At 41.5% G+C, this 14,595-nt stretch overlaps 1 protein-coding gene across 11 annotated transcripts in view; it reads right to left on the bottom strand.

Moving 5' to 3' along the window:
- Nucleotides 1-1,951: 1,951 nt before the first annotated feature.
- Nucleotides 1,952-14,595, bottom strand: part of LOC128343611 (contactin-4) — a 920,791-nt gene continuing 908,147 nt past the window's right edge. For all 11 annotated transcript variants that reach the window (XM_053292988.1, XM_053292986.1, XM_053292991.1 and 8 more), the window contains 4 exons: nt 14,056-14,242; nt 12,755-12,867; nt 10,146-10,314; nt 1,952-5,242 (listed from right to left, as the gene is read on the bottom strand). In XM_053292988.1, the coding sequence (XP_053148963.1) occupies nt 5,142-5,242; nt 10,146-10,314; nt 12,755-12,867; nt 14,056-14,242 (570 nt within the window). In that variant the 3' untranslated portion in view covers nt 1,952-5,141. The remainder of the gene's footprint in view (nt 5,243-10,145; nt 10,315-12,754; nt 12,868-14,055; nt 14,243-14,595) is intronic.

Genomic DNA, 14,595 nt, shown 5'->3' with positions numbered 1-14,595 from the left:
CACTGAATTTTAGTATTATTGACAATAGCTAGATGGATGTTACCTCACTAGGAAATTATATAAACAACTTTCTCAGAAATGTTAGTACCATTAACAGAAACCATTTCTACAAGGAATTGCAACAGAACAAAGTGAAGCATTTTGCACAAACAGGGAAGATCCTACTTTTCCTTGACAGTTTTAAGGCCTGATTCTTTGAGTCTCTGTGATAGCAGCCAAGCGTTGCATGGATCTGAATGACTCTGCCCATAGCATTGTGACCTGCACAGAGACCCAAAGACATTTTACTAGAGCAGCAACAAAATATCTGTAGGTAGATAACCTTGTATTTTATGTGTTATAGTAGCACTGCAGAACGCTATTACATGGCATAGATGGGGGTGGAGAGAGAACATGAGTCACAAGGTGGATATATCATTCCTTCGGGGAGAGCAAGTATGGGCTCCCCAACTTGCTATGGGTTCCCTTAGTTCCTCCCAAGCCTTTGATAACTGCATCTTCCCACCCCCACATTTAAACAGAAGTCTACCCATATTTACCTGAATCAAATACAACTCTAAATTTAAGACGACCCTTTAAAAATACAGGTTAAATATAGGTTATACTTGTATTTATCCGAAAGGAAGAGGATTTTGAATTTAAGACGACCCCCTGATTTCTAATCTCAAAGAACTTGGGGAAAAACCTAGGATTCAGGTAAGTGCATTTAAATTGTCCTGATGACCTGTTGTTTAAGAACATATGTGTTATATAGTAAACCATTTAGGAGCCAGAGTCCAGATCCAGAGCCCTATTTGCTATAATGACACACATAATGACATTAAATTGGAGGCTGAAATGGAAGTACAGCTTCATTTGTGTATCCCATTATGTTCGCTGAGTTGTGCCCTTTGTTCAAATGAATGGGAAGTTATTGTGAGTGGAAGGGCTCTGTGTAGCCTCCATGTACAGGGGGATCATTTGTTATGTAATGTTTTGAGATACTGTATGTTGATTTCAGATAAGTTGATTTCAGTAGGCAGCATATAAAGTCTTCAGTCTGTGCCTGCTGACAGTTTCAAATAGAAAGCAGATTCAAAAGGGGCTCTTTAGTCTGCATCTTTCAAAGTATCTACAGTGGGGGAAGAATGAACCAGTATTTGTTCAATTGTAACCTGTAGTGTAAACCAAATCAGATGCTCAGTCTCCAGGTCCTTCCAGACACTGAAAGCATGGGGATCTACATTAAGAAGCAAGAGTTTGCATTATATTCTTAGTGCCATCTGCTGGCAGCAATCTGTGAAACAAAAGTGAAATAACTCATTTTTCTGTTATTTTTCATTTTTCTGTCCTGTTATACTACATTGAAAAAATATAGCTCTTTAACTGATAACACAACCTCTTTCTCTCTTAGTGTAGATCAAGCATGTATTTCTCTCCATGCTAATTCGCAATGATGTTGGGATTTAACAGTATCTGGAAGGATCCTACCAAATAAGTGCTCAGGATGATGCATTCTGACTTGGGCTTGTGCTGCACTTTGAAACGGCAGGAGGGATTCAAAATGCAAATTTTTGCTGCAGTTTCAAATTTTCAAGCCCATGTTGAATTGGGGTTAGACCTTTCCAGAGTTCAGGCCCGACTCAACACTGCCTCATTTTGGCGCCCTGTTGTGAATTCTTGCTTGAGAGCTACCCCTGAACAACCTCTGTTGTGAAAGACACTCCTTGTTTATATATTCCTAAAACTTAACTGACTGTGTGTGGCCACAAACATAAATACTGCCACAAGCATACACAGCTAGGTCCATAGATGTAAGGAACCACAGGAAATGTAGTTACCAGATAAGGACACCAGCAATCGTCTTGTGGCAGTATCCAGGGTCACAAGGAAGTATACAAACTGTAAAACCTATGGTTCCTTAATACAAGGAACCATCAGGAATGAAGGAAAAATGCCCCTAAAGACAAGAATCTTTACAAATAACAATATTTATTACCAATAACTTTAAAAAAGATTACATCTGCTAGATCACGGGTAAATATCATTTACACTGGGGAGAAAAACTACATAGGCTTTTTTTCTTTCATTTTTTTTCCTTTTGTGGGTTTTTTTGTTTTGTTTTTGTTATTACATAGAAGTAACCATATCAAACTAAGAAAGGAACACAGCTCGAAATACTGACAATATTTCTCTGGTTAACACCCCCAACTTACACAAGTGGAATCCTGATTATGAGTTACTGAATAAATATATTTTGAAAGGTTTAAAAGTTAGTTTGTATTGGTTTGGAAGCAAAAAAGACAAGTTACAGGCAAATTTAAACGATCAGGAAGTACAAATGATAAATCTCTGCAGTGCATTTTTAGCCTACTTTCCTTAAGAAAAGTAAGCTTCTGAGATCACTCAGCATTCTCTCTTTCTCTCTGTGTATATTATATGTGTCTGTCCGTGTGTGTGTCCCCTCCCCATCAACTTCGCAATGCCTTGACCAGTAAGAACCAAATTGTATACAGTTGTGGGGACACACAGGGACACCTCAACAGCATAGTTTGTGATGATGTCATCCACCCCACTTCAGTATGGTGGACGCATAAACATTTGATGTGCAAGTGAGCTAACTTGTGAACCGCCTGATTTCAACCAAATTTGCTACAGCTGTAGGGACACTTCAACGGCATAGTTTGTGATGATGCCATCCACCCCAATTCAAGATGGCAGATGCATGAACATTTGAGGAGCAAGTGGGCTAACTTGTGAACAATCTAACTGATTTGGACCAAAATTAGTCAAGTTGAAGGAATAGTGAAAGAAATTAGGCAGATTAGTTCTTACCAGAAGAACTTGTTAAACTTGGAAACAAACAAAAAATAGAAGAGTCCAACTGCTGCTTTAATTATGATTGTTCAATCTGAATGTACTTACAAAATTTTTCCATATTGAGAAACAAACCTTTTCGTATTGCTGGCGTACACGATCAGGAAAATTACTCAAAGTAGTCCAATTGAAATTAAAAGGGCAAGTTAGGCATTGCTTAATTCAGGGATTCCCCAACCAGTGGTACTCCAGATGTTTCTGAACAACAACTCCCATCATCCCCAGCTGCAATTTAACTTGTCCTTTTAATTTCAATGGGACAACTGTGAGTAATTTTCCTCATGTTGGCCAATTTATTTTTCTTGTAAATATTGGCCATGATCCAGAGCTCTGCCATATGCTGGTGCAGATGTGCATGAGCAGGCTTGTGAGCAGATGTGCATGAGCAGGCCCCTGAATGCATACAGGAGGCACTGGATCGAGCATTCATCAAAGTGTTCCACTGCAAGCCTCACTGGAATGAATGATAGCTGTGTGAGATAACTGTATGATGTATGCAATCACTGACATTTGAATGCCATTTTATCAATATGCTAAGTGTGTGCCTGAAAAGCTGGTCAAGAAAATAAAACCTTGATCTGCAAAGCACTCTTCAGATTTTTGGCTTTGTTCACTTGTGCTAGCAAAAAGCCAGGAGGATTTAAAATCTTAAAATAAAGAAGCTATTTGGAAGTGCATAGAGACACCCAGACATACATATGATTTTTTTTTTAATGGGAAAAAGCCTTTTTAGAGAGGTATTCACTAGAACATCATTTATTAGATTTAGCTTATGACCTAAACTCAAACAAGATCATATATAAACATAGATAATTCTGTCATTAAATTTATGAAACCAATCTATAGAGAATTACAGTTAACATGTACCTGTCCAAAAAACAAAAACAAACAAAAAAACCATATTCAGACATGGAAATCGGCATATTTCATTTTCCATCTCAAAGTTTTGCAATATCCTGATTAAAATGGTGCAAATCCAGAACAAAATCAGTAGTTCAACTGGTGGAATTTCAGATTTTCACCACACAGTATTTTGTCCTTTGCGATAGCAACATCTGATCTAAATCACTATAGGAAGCAATAACAACTAAATGGAATAGATGTTAACATTTTTAAATATTAGAGAAAGCTAAATAAGTACATTCAAATAAAAATCCTGCGATGCATCATTAAAACATTGGCTCAATGATTTTATGTAGTTTACTTAAACCTGAAAGCAAATGCATTGAAAATTATTTTGGATTTGTTTTATCCATCCAAAAGAAAATTCAAAAGAAATCTTGTATGTCAAAGTGATGGATTTAACTGGGACCATCATAAATGTTTTAAACAGTGGCATGATTCACACATCCTTCTATACATGTAGAGGGATCCCTTATGGGTATTTTACTGAGTGTCTCCCCTTTCCGCTGCCACCTCAAGGCTCTCAGTTGGGTGTATGGCTACTCTGCCAGATGTAGTGGAATGTGCCTGGGTAGTGCCAATGAAGTGAGGACCTCCAACACCAGCAGCTTGCTTTTCTCACTACCTTGTGCAAGTGGCCTATACAGCAGGGCCCTGGAGAGGAGTGAGCCACGAGACAATTCAATTGCATGTATGTCAAGTGCAGGAAGGCCTCAGCTTATCAGCAATGGGCCAGGCGCAGTGGCCGCAAACTTGACTGAAAGCCAGCAGGGGTACAGGGATGGGAGGCTTCCTACAAAGCCCATGGGGGACCCTTTTCATGCACCCAGACAAACCCCAGATGCCTGGAAGAAGAGATCAAGGCCAAAACTGCTTTTCCAGTATGTACTCTTGTAAAACTGTACAATCAATTTAAAACTGATTTTCTGAGAACTTTGACCTTCTGGCCATACATATGACCTTCCAGCCATAAACATTCCAAAACAATATATTTTTCCAATGATAACAATGTCATCAGTAGCATTTTATAGCAGAGGGAAAAGAAATCAATATCTACATCATATGTTAACTTTAAAAAAGTCTATAAAACACTAAATATATAATAAAAATATGCATATAAGGACATATGTAAACTGCTTTGGTAACATCATATTACAGATGTTTTCAGTGCATTGCAGAGTTTCCAAGGAAACTTCAGACAAAGCTATATTTGCTTTGAGGAAGTACTGTATAATGCCATTCCTAGAGAAGCATAAAACATTTTTTTCCAGTAGTAAGATGTACTTGAACAACAATATTACTTAGTACTGGGTGTCTTCAAAACAACTAGCTAAATGTTGCTTAGTTATATTATAAACAGGAAGTCCTTCAGGTATTTTTTGTCATAAACTTGATCTAGCTGTGAGGGAAATCATTATTGTGCTGATGGCTGACAATGTACAAGCATTTGAAGTAGAAGCGCCCGACCCTCTCGCATATGCATCTAGGAGAAAGAGAAAGAAACCAAGATGTTCAATATATAGCTGCTTCATATACATGAACACACTACATACTTGCTTCACCTGCCTGGTGCCAAGGTTGGCACATTAACATATTCTCTACTCAACGCCATCTCCCTTTGACCTGAGCCCTAGTGGACAGGAATTCCTTGGAATTTTCCAGGCACATGGCTTTTGCCTTACTTAAGAAAGCTTCACTTGCCTCCCTGCCCACCCTTCCTGGACCTGCTTTTTGGCTTGTGATTCCATGCCTTTACATCCTTCAGACAGGAATGCATCACACCTTCCTTTCCATGTCTCTGGGAGTTTTCTATTTTTCCTTTCAAAATTTTCTGTTTTTTATTCCAAAGACTCCCTTTCCAACCTCAGTATGACTGTCTGTGTGTGTGTGTGTGTGTGTGTGTGTGTGTGTAGATACAATTAGTTGGGTTAGGACCAGGGATTTCCTCAAGAAGGCAAATCCCCCCCGCTAGCATTCTCTAGTCCCACTCTAGCATGTTCCCCGAGTGTTGAACTTACTTTAAATGGAAAATGCTTCTCCTGGCACTCACCTGGTAAGCCTAGGTGCCCCTCAGCCCAGAAACCATAGCTTCAATCCCCTTTAAAGGTAAAGTGTGCTGTTGAGTCGCTGTTGACTCCTGGCGCCTACAGAGCCTTGTGGCTTTCTTTGGTAGAATACAGGAGGGGTTTACCATTGCCATCTCCTGTACAGATTATGCCTTTCAGCATCTTCCTATATCGCTGCTGCCTGATATAGGCGTTTCCCATAGTCTGGGAAACATACCAGTGGGGATTTGAACCAGCGAGGATTCGAACCAGAAACCACTGGCTTGCTAATCGAGCCATTTCCCCGCTGTGCCATTAGGTGGCTCCATCCCCTTTACATGCCATGAAATCGCTGCCATAATGCCAAACCACAGCCTAGCCACAGGAGTAAGGAGCCGTTTCCCCTGCTTAACCTTCCCGAGTCTGTTCGGGCTTCTCTCTCAAATTGGCCCCACTCCTTTCTCTGGAAGACCAGTAGGACTAGTCTGGATCCTGGGCCCAAGTCTTTTCGGGTGTCTTAATGCTTGACTCCCTGCTTCCCCTCATGGAGTTGGACTGCTGTGTCTTCCCCATGTTTGTCAGTCTGTTCTGTCTATGTCTTCCACTGTTTCCCTTGATGCTTTGTTGTTTGGGATCTATCTTGGTCAGTCCCTTACCCCTTTCCCCCTTCAACTCTGCCTCACTGGCACTCTGGAAGTCCAGATGGACTCAGGCTGTCCTGGCTCCCTGGCTCTGCCCAGTAGCTCTGTCCACTGGTCCAGGCCTCCATGTGCTCTTCTACTCTGATCCACACTGCTATCTCCCCCCATTGTTGTCTCCATGTTTGTCCTACTCCCTACCTCCAGTCCCTGGACCGACCCCAACTTCTTCTCTGTACCTGAACTTGTTCAGGTTCCACTCTCTGATTCCCTTATGTTGTCTGCCCTGTCTTTCCTTTTTTCCTTCTTCTTCTCCCTCTCCGGACATTCCTGGACCAGAGACCCAAAGCTAGTCGAGTCTCCTCCTTAAGTACACCCCACTGACCCTCTGGCAGTCCAGACAGGCTTAGCTTGCTCTCACTCCCCAGACTTGTCTGAGAACATCTTACCAGTCAGTCCTGTTCCTCATGTGATCATCTAATCTGACCCCCATTGTCTCCCTTTACCTGATGTTCCTCTGCTCATGTTTTGTTCTTCTCTCCAGTCCTCTGACCAACCCCAATCCCCTTTGGACTCTCTCGTTTTCCCATGTTTTTCTATTATCACTTGCCATGTCTCCTCATGGCCACAACCCCACCACCCCCGCGCCTCCCCTCCTATAGAGTATACATAGTATAAGCCCACGTAGCTGGTAAATAGATTCAGTTCTCTCTCCCCCTCCCCACTCCCCCATCCATTTGATTAGCCAGGTAATTAAAAGTGAAATTTAACCAATAGCAGCCAGCCACGTGTTTCATCTTTTCTGTGTCATGTGAGGATGCCCCGGATGTTCATACCATTGAAGCCTCGCTCACCATTAGAGAGTCTACTTCAAATCCACAATTATATTGATAGTGGCTGGAGTTTTATTAGTGGAAATTGTTAAACTCTAGGAAGTGGATGTTCTGACATGCAGGTTAACATGCCTGTCTCATGGTCATGTGGGAATGGCCACTTATGCCTTGTTTAGAATATCCCTTAATAAACTTTCATTATTGGACATCTGTAATTGTCTCGAACAACCCTACCAGCTCCCTTGATCTTGGAGGGCAAAACCCCTCGTAACAAACTTAATGTTGGTTCAGTTTTGCGAGGGTAACATATTGCTATTGTAGGGACATTAAGCCAGCAATATATGGAAACATCCCAGAGCAACGCTTAAGACTTCTAGTAGGGGTGTGCGAGCTGGCTTGCTTTGAGCCGGGCTTGCTGTCAAACTGGCTTGGCTTGATGGGTTTGGGGTCAAACCGGACTGGCCTCAGCAGGTCCGAGTTCTTACCGAACTGATTTGGAGTTCTGCTAGTAAAGGCTAATATGGTGAGGATTCCCCTTTACCAGTAAAGGGGCTGGGAGGGGAGTCCATTACTATTTACAAGTCCCATTTGTTGTGTTGCTAGGTGGGATGACTCTCTGCCCCGCCAGCCTCCCCCAGAGTAGCCCAGGCTGGAGGCGGCCTGGTTTAGGCCTCTCCACATGTGCAGGTGCCATTTTAGTGACCTTTTCATAAAGTCCCTAAAATGGTACCTGCGTATGTGCAGAGGCCTGAACCAGTCTGAAGAAGGCCTGAACCAGGCTGCTGCCAGTCCGGGCTACTCTGGGGGAGGTCAGTGGAGGTGGTAGCCTCCTCCATGGCTGCTGCCAGTTTGAACTGGTTCAGCAGTCAAACTGGACCGGGTCTGGTTCGACCAGAACCAAAACCAAACTAGTGCACAACTCTAGCTTCTAGAATATTAAGAATGGACCCCAATAATCAAAACCTCCACTTTGAATTGATTGGTTGTAATTTGCATCATTAAATAGTAAATGTGACTTTGGTTGATCCAAAGTTCAGGTTAAGCATGTATTTTGCTATAAAAAAATAATGGCCAACAATGGTGAATATCTGCCAATATTATTCAATGATAGTTCAATGATTCAATGATCAATTATTCAAGATAGACAGCAGCAACAGCCACTGGAGGGATGCTATGCTGGAGATGGATAGGGTCAGTTGCTCCCTCCCGGTAAATAAAGAGAATAACCAATTTTTAAATTTATTTAATTTAATCATTTTATTTATTTATTTATTTACCCTGCTAATTTGGCAAAGAGGCACCTTTTACCGTGGTGATTCTCTTTATTTAGCAGGGGGAGAGTAACTGGCCCTATCCACCCCAGCACAGTACTTCCAGTGATTGTTGCTGGTGTCTATCTTATGTTTCTTTTTAGATTGTGAGCCTTTGGGGACAGGGATCCATTTTATTTATCTTATTTATTTGTTATTTCTCTGTGTAAACTTCCCTGAGCCATTTTTGGAAGGGAGGTGTAGAAATCAAATAAATAAATAAATAAATAAATAAAATAAATAAATGTGCAGGATCACATAAATGGTTATGAATCCAGTAATAAAGGAGATAAAATAAGAAGGGAATTATCTTGCTTAGATTCTGCCTTGCTTTTGCTAAACAGAGTGCTTCTCTCTACAACTGAGAGAGGGATGCAGATTTTATTCTTTGCTGTGGCTAATGCCCATGAGAACGTTTGAGCATACGCTATTTATAAAAGCACCAGCGTGGTGTAGTGGCTAGAGTGCTGGACTAAGACCGGGGAGACCTGAGTTCAAATACCCATCCAGCCATGAGACTAGCTGGGTGAGTTTGGGCCAGTCACTTCTCTCTCAGCCTAACCTACTTCACAGGGTTGTTGTGAGGAGAAACCTAAGTATGTAGTACATCGCTCTTGGCTCCTTGGAGGAAGAGCGGGATATAAAATGTAAAAATAAATAAATAATAAAAAATGTAACAAGACAGGAGAACTACTGAACCATTCCACAGGTGGTAATTCATACACTTGAACAGATCAATGCCATTTACAAATCTTATAAACTATTTGAATGAGAACTGTCACGAGAACTATTTGAATGAGAATGAAGTATCGGAGCTGATTGTCTTTGATCTGTTGTGGAGGCTCCGAGGCGGTAAGATTTGCCTTGTTATATGTTTCCTCAATCTGCATAGAATGGTATGGAACCAGAACAAACCAGAAAATTGTTCCACACTACTCTGGTAACATGAGTTGGGACTCATTTCCCTAAATAGATATGTATACATGGAAGTTAGTGTGGAACTAATGTGTAGTGGCTGCCAGTTCATTTGGCTTTCTGTAGTGTGCTTTGCAGTTACACGTTCCAATACAAAAATAATGAAAATGAATAAGACAATAAAATAAAATAAAAAATTAAGAGTCCATATGAACTGGCCATTACCTTACATTTTCATGAAAGACATGCAAGTGTTTGAAATTTGCAGTCCTTTGGGTTTGCAGACTTTGTTAATTCTCCTTAGCTGCTTTGGCAAAATGCTGCTTCAATTCTTAATGTTGGTACTTTCCTGGATTGTATACAATTTCTCCTTGAGATAAACATAGGCACTAACATTTGTGTTACTTGTTTGCATACAGCGCTGCCTGAAGTATTACTTCTGCAACAGGATACACCAATTTTGTATGTGTAATAATTTATTGGTCAGAGGCAACTGGTATTTTATAGAGGTAATGGAAGAAATTCTATGTCTTTGTTCTGAGAATTCAGTGAGATGTGCAAATGGATTGAGTTTGTCCTTACTGTTCTTTGTACAAAGGTCTACTAATGCATACAAATGGGGACATATACAAGTATGGCTCTTACTTGATATCTTTGGAATTCGGATCTGCTCGCTACTGTTGCCATCCCCTCCTTCGCTAAATGGCTTTATTTCTATGATGTAGTCTTCATCAAAAGGCAGTGAAAGCTCCACAGATGTTTTGTTAGTTTCTATAACAGATGTACTGCTTTGTCTATTCCATCTGTATAAAACCTAGGACCATATATTTAGCCCAGGGGGAAAAGAAGGAGAAAGAAGAGACTTAGACTGTCTGTAGAAATGACCTCCATTTCTAGGACTATAATAACAGATACGATATGGTACCCCGCCAATGGAAGAAGTAGTACACATGCACTAGCTTCATGAGTGTGAGACGTCCATCAACACTGCTTGCAAATGCACAGAGCCTCTGTGGCTCCTAAGAATTGCATCTGCACTGTAGGACACTCCTCCCATTGGGAATGATGGGAGAAACATCCTACAACAATGACACAATCCTTAAGATCCATAGAGGCTCTACACATTTGAAAGTGGCATCAACAAACTTTCTACACTCACTGAACTGTACGTGCCCTGTACTACCAAAAGTGGGGCACTGCACGGTATCTAAGCCACTGAATTGGCTCTTTACACTTCTAAAAGAAAATCTACTTTGATTTTACCAGAGGACATGTACCCAAACTAGATTATTGTACTAAAAAGTGCATCAGATCAGGAGAGATTATCCATACATCTTTTTAATTTTTGACAGCTGTTCTTCCATCATCGCCTTAGCCGCTGCCAGTCTGTGTAGACAATACTGAGTTAGATGGACCAATGATCTGACTCAGTATATGGCAGCTTCCTATGTTCCTTTGCAAAGTCAGAACTGTTCATACAGCTTTACTCTCCCCAAACTCCAAACATCCATCAAGTATAAAATCCCTCATACTGAGGAAGCCTAATTCCTCTCAAACATTTCCTGATGAGCCAATGGTTGACATGAGTGAGAAAACACTCATGCCAACATGAGTCAACAACTTTAGAAAGCAGAAATATAATCCGATAGCCTGATCCTGGAGCAAGGCAAGAAGCTGAAGAGGTGCAAATGCTCATGCATCTATACAATGTGATGTGTTGGGGTCTTGCACCACTGTAGGGAGAGTGCTGAACTGCTGCACCAACACAGGCTGGTAGTGCAGCTGCCCTGTGGAAGGCTTTGCCCATGTCATGTATTGATGCAGGGTGTGTGCAGAGGCCGAGGTGGCAAATTTAAGCACAGGTTTATCCATGCCAAGAGAACAGAACACCTCTCCCACTCATGCCTGCAGGACTTCAGTCACAAAACATCAACAATGTCTCAAGAGTATAAATTATGGAAGTGCCAAGGTTCAAACTCCAAACATACACAGAATACTCACTAGGAGGAGGAGCTATCTGGGTTACATGAATATAGAAGGCTGATGCTGCTCTGTATTTTCACAAATATATCCCACATGGTATACAAGTTTTTGCATCCCGGGAAGGGGGTGCAGGGAATTAAATGGGTATGGGGCAGACAACATAATTTTTACATAGGAGCAGCTGGATTTAAATCTCCCCTTCCTTACTTAAGTAATTATTACTTAAGAATGAAGACAAGGAGCACTTTGTGCAGTTATAAACAGAAAGATCCCTTTATTGTACAGCAAAGTATAATTTTCTATCAATCTATCTATATATTTAATTCTCTAAGGCATACCTGTGGCTAATCCCATGTGTGGCAGCTCTTGCGAGAGTTCGGAGAGCTGCTGGATAGGCTAGCCACGGGATGAGTAGGAAGGGGGAAATGGCAGCAGTGGACAGGCCAGCAGGGGGGTGGGTGCAGAGAAAATGGCGGCACCGGGTGAAAGGAGGTGGCAGGGATGGATGGGGACTGGGGAAGAAGGAGGTGGCAACGGGTGGGGGAAGAATGAGGCAGAAACGGACGGGTGGGGGAAGAAGGTGGTGGCAATGGGAGGGTGGGAGAAAAAGGAGACGGCAACAGACGGGTGAGGGAAGAAGGAGGCGGCAACGGGCGGTGGCAGAACAGTGACAGCAGGGGAGGGGCGGTGACAGGCAACAAACTAGAGGTGCAGATGATCTGCACCCAGCCCAGCTAGTTCAAAATAAAATGTAGACCAAAGTATGGTAGGTCTTCTGCTGAAGAAGGTAAAGTTCTGCACAGTCTTGCAAGCGTGGGTAATACACAGGTGTGGGCAGTACAAGGTGTTTTTTTACACAAGCAACGATCAGCTGCAGGTTATACTCATGTGAGGGTTATATTTGCGAAAATACGGCACTTTAAAAAACCACTGATTGTTACTTCATGCTCAGTGTGAGTAGTGCGTTCATGACTTTTCAGCCACGTGTGGAATACCATCCAGGTTTGGTAGTTCAGTACCCTAAACCCAAATGTATCTGCAGAATAATGCTACTGATTTTGAAAGAATTTATGCCCAAGTAAGGGTGCTTAGGCTCACGTGTAAAGTGAATTGTTTAACTGATCTTGTAATTAAATTTCTGATGCCATTGTATAATTTATATTTACATTCTTAACTACATGACGATTAAGCTAATGGTTAGTTAATCCAACACAGTGGTACTGCTCAGGGTCTTGTAACAGCAACAAGATTCTTTGTTGCCCATTACCTACTTTGTATCCTTTCACTTCAGATTCATTATTCTGTGCTTTTACTTGATCCCAGTTGAGTATGATCTTGGAGTCCGATGAATTCCATATGATATTTCCAGGGGGCTGACTTGGTGCTACATTCAACACATAAGAACCGGAATTTTATTAAGTAACAAGTATTCATTGTTCAAGTGCTAACACAGCTCTATCTGCATAGTGTTTGAAGAGCTGTGAACTCTTATGTTTAGTAAGATAATGAGCTGTTGGACAAGCAGCAGCAGATTTGGCACGACAAAGTGCTATATGTGGAAAAAATAATAATTTAACATGCCAGTGACTAATAGATGGAGCCCCTGCTCTGAACAGACAAAAATTTAACTTTCCTGGCCAGCTAAGGTTTCAGTTTTCTGTGCCTCAATTAATAAGGCGAAGAATCCCAAATAACCAATCCCATAACATTTCCAAGGAAACAGTGGGAATAGAAATCCACATACCATCAAGATGGCATGACAACTGGAGTTTTCCTCCCATGGGGGCCTGGCTCTAGATTGCGACTCTGCTATGGCAAATGGTTAAAGCCCCACTCTCTCCACCTGGAGTCTGTTATGCAGAGGCAGCTATTTACTGTACAGTTGACTGGCATACTGCACAACGGTACATCAGCCTCATAATGTTGTATTCATGTAAGATGCACAAATGGCATTACATAAGAGTCAGCCCATTCTTTCCAAATGCAAATGATGCATTTGTCCAACTTGCATGTGTACAAGATTACTAGGCTAAAATACCATTGTGCGGTATGCCAGCCATTTTTAAAAAAACAAAGCATAGAGTCATAACATGCACTTCTCGTAACATGTAGTTTGACCCTAAAGATTTGGGCTGGCATATCTGTGCCTGTCAAGGTTACCTCTTTGCTAGTAAGCTGCCCTATGGGATGTGGGAAATGTGATCAGTACATCTGAATGAGCTGACCTCAGTTCTGGATCCGACTAACCAGACTTGCCAATTGCATCGTCTGCATCTGTATAGCCCACCTACAACAATATTATAGAATTTCAGCAACAGTGTTGTGCTGTGCTTGTGCTGTAAACAAGGACACTTGAGAGCCCTTGGGGATAAAGGGCAAAGTAAAGGCAAATAAATACATAAATCATACACCACAGTTTTCAGGTAGTGCAAGGTTTAGGAAATCAAGCCAGGAGTAAGGTCCTTTAAAGTGCTGATTTAGTGCATTTTTTGAGCGTGTTCTCTGAGAGGTTCAGAACATGATTAAAGCAGCACAGAAAGTGCTCTCATTGTTTCCATAACGCCACACGTACGTGGTTTTTTGGTCGTTACATTGACTACAGCACTGGAAGGTCCCATGCCTGCGGTGTTGTAAGCCTTGACAGCCAAATGATACAGAGCATTCCCCTTCAAGTTGGTGAGTTTTGCAAAAGTCTGATTGGTCGTGGTTTTCATTCTTCCAGCCTGATCTTCCTTATCCTCATGTTTCCAGTATCTGACCTGCAGAAATGAAAGGTATGCTTTCTTATTTGAACTCTGAATAACTGAATTGGTTTATGCCACATCCTTTACAATTCAACATCTCTGAAACTTCCCTTGGATAAGTCTCATGTCCCCGCCCGCCCCCCCACCATGTAGGGGTAGATTTGTGTTGCTAAGCTTGTACCTGGCAAATGTTATTTGAATTCCAAAAGCCAAATGTAGATACACGAGAATAAAAAGAGTAGTGGAGGAGGAATGTATGCTTCCCCGAGCTCTTTGGGAAAAGGGTATGATAAAACATAAAAATAAAATCATACATACATTTATATCTCATTGCGTGTTTACCATGTGTGCGATAAACAAACCTGTCC

This window comes from Hemicordylus capensis, chromosome 2, assembly GCF_027244095.1.
Source record: "Hemicordylus capensis ecotype Gifberg chromosome 2, rHemCap1.1.pri, whole genome shotgun sequence".
Lineage (NCBI taxonomy): Eukaryota > Metazoa > Chordata > Lepidosauria > Squamata > Cordylidae > Hemicordylus > Hemicordylus capensis.
The sequence above is the reverse complement of the archived record's forward strand: the minus strand, read 5'-3'. Positions and strand labels throughout refer to the sequence as shown.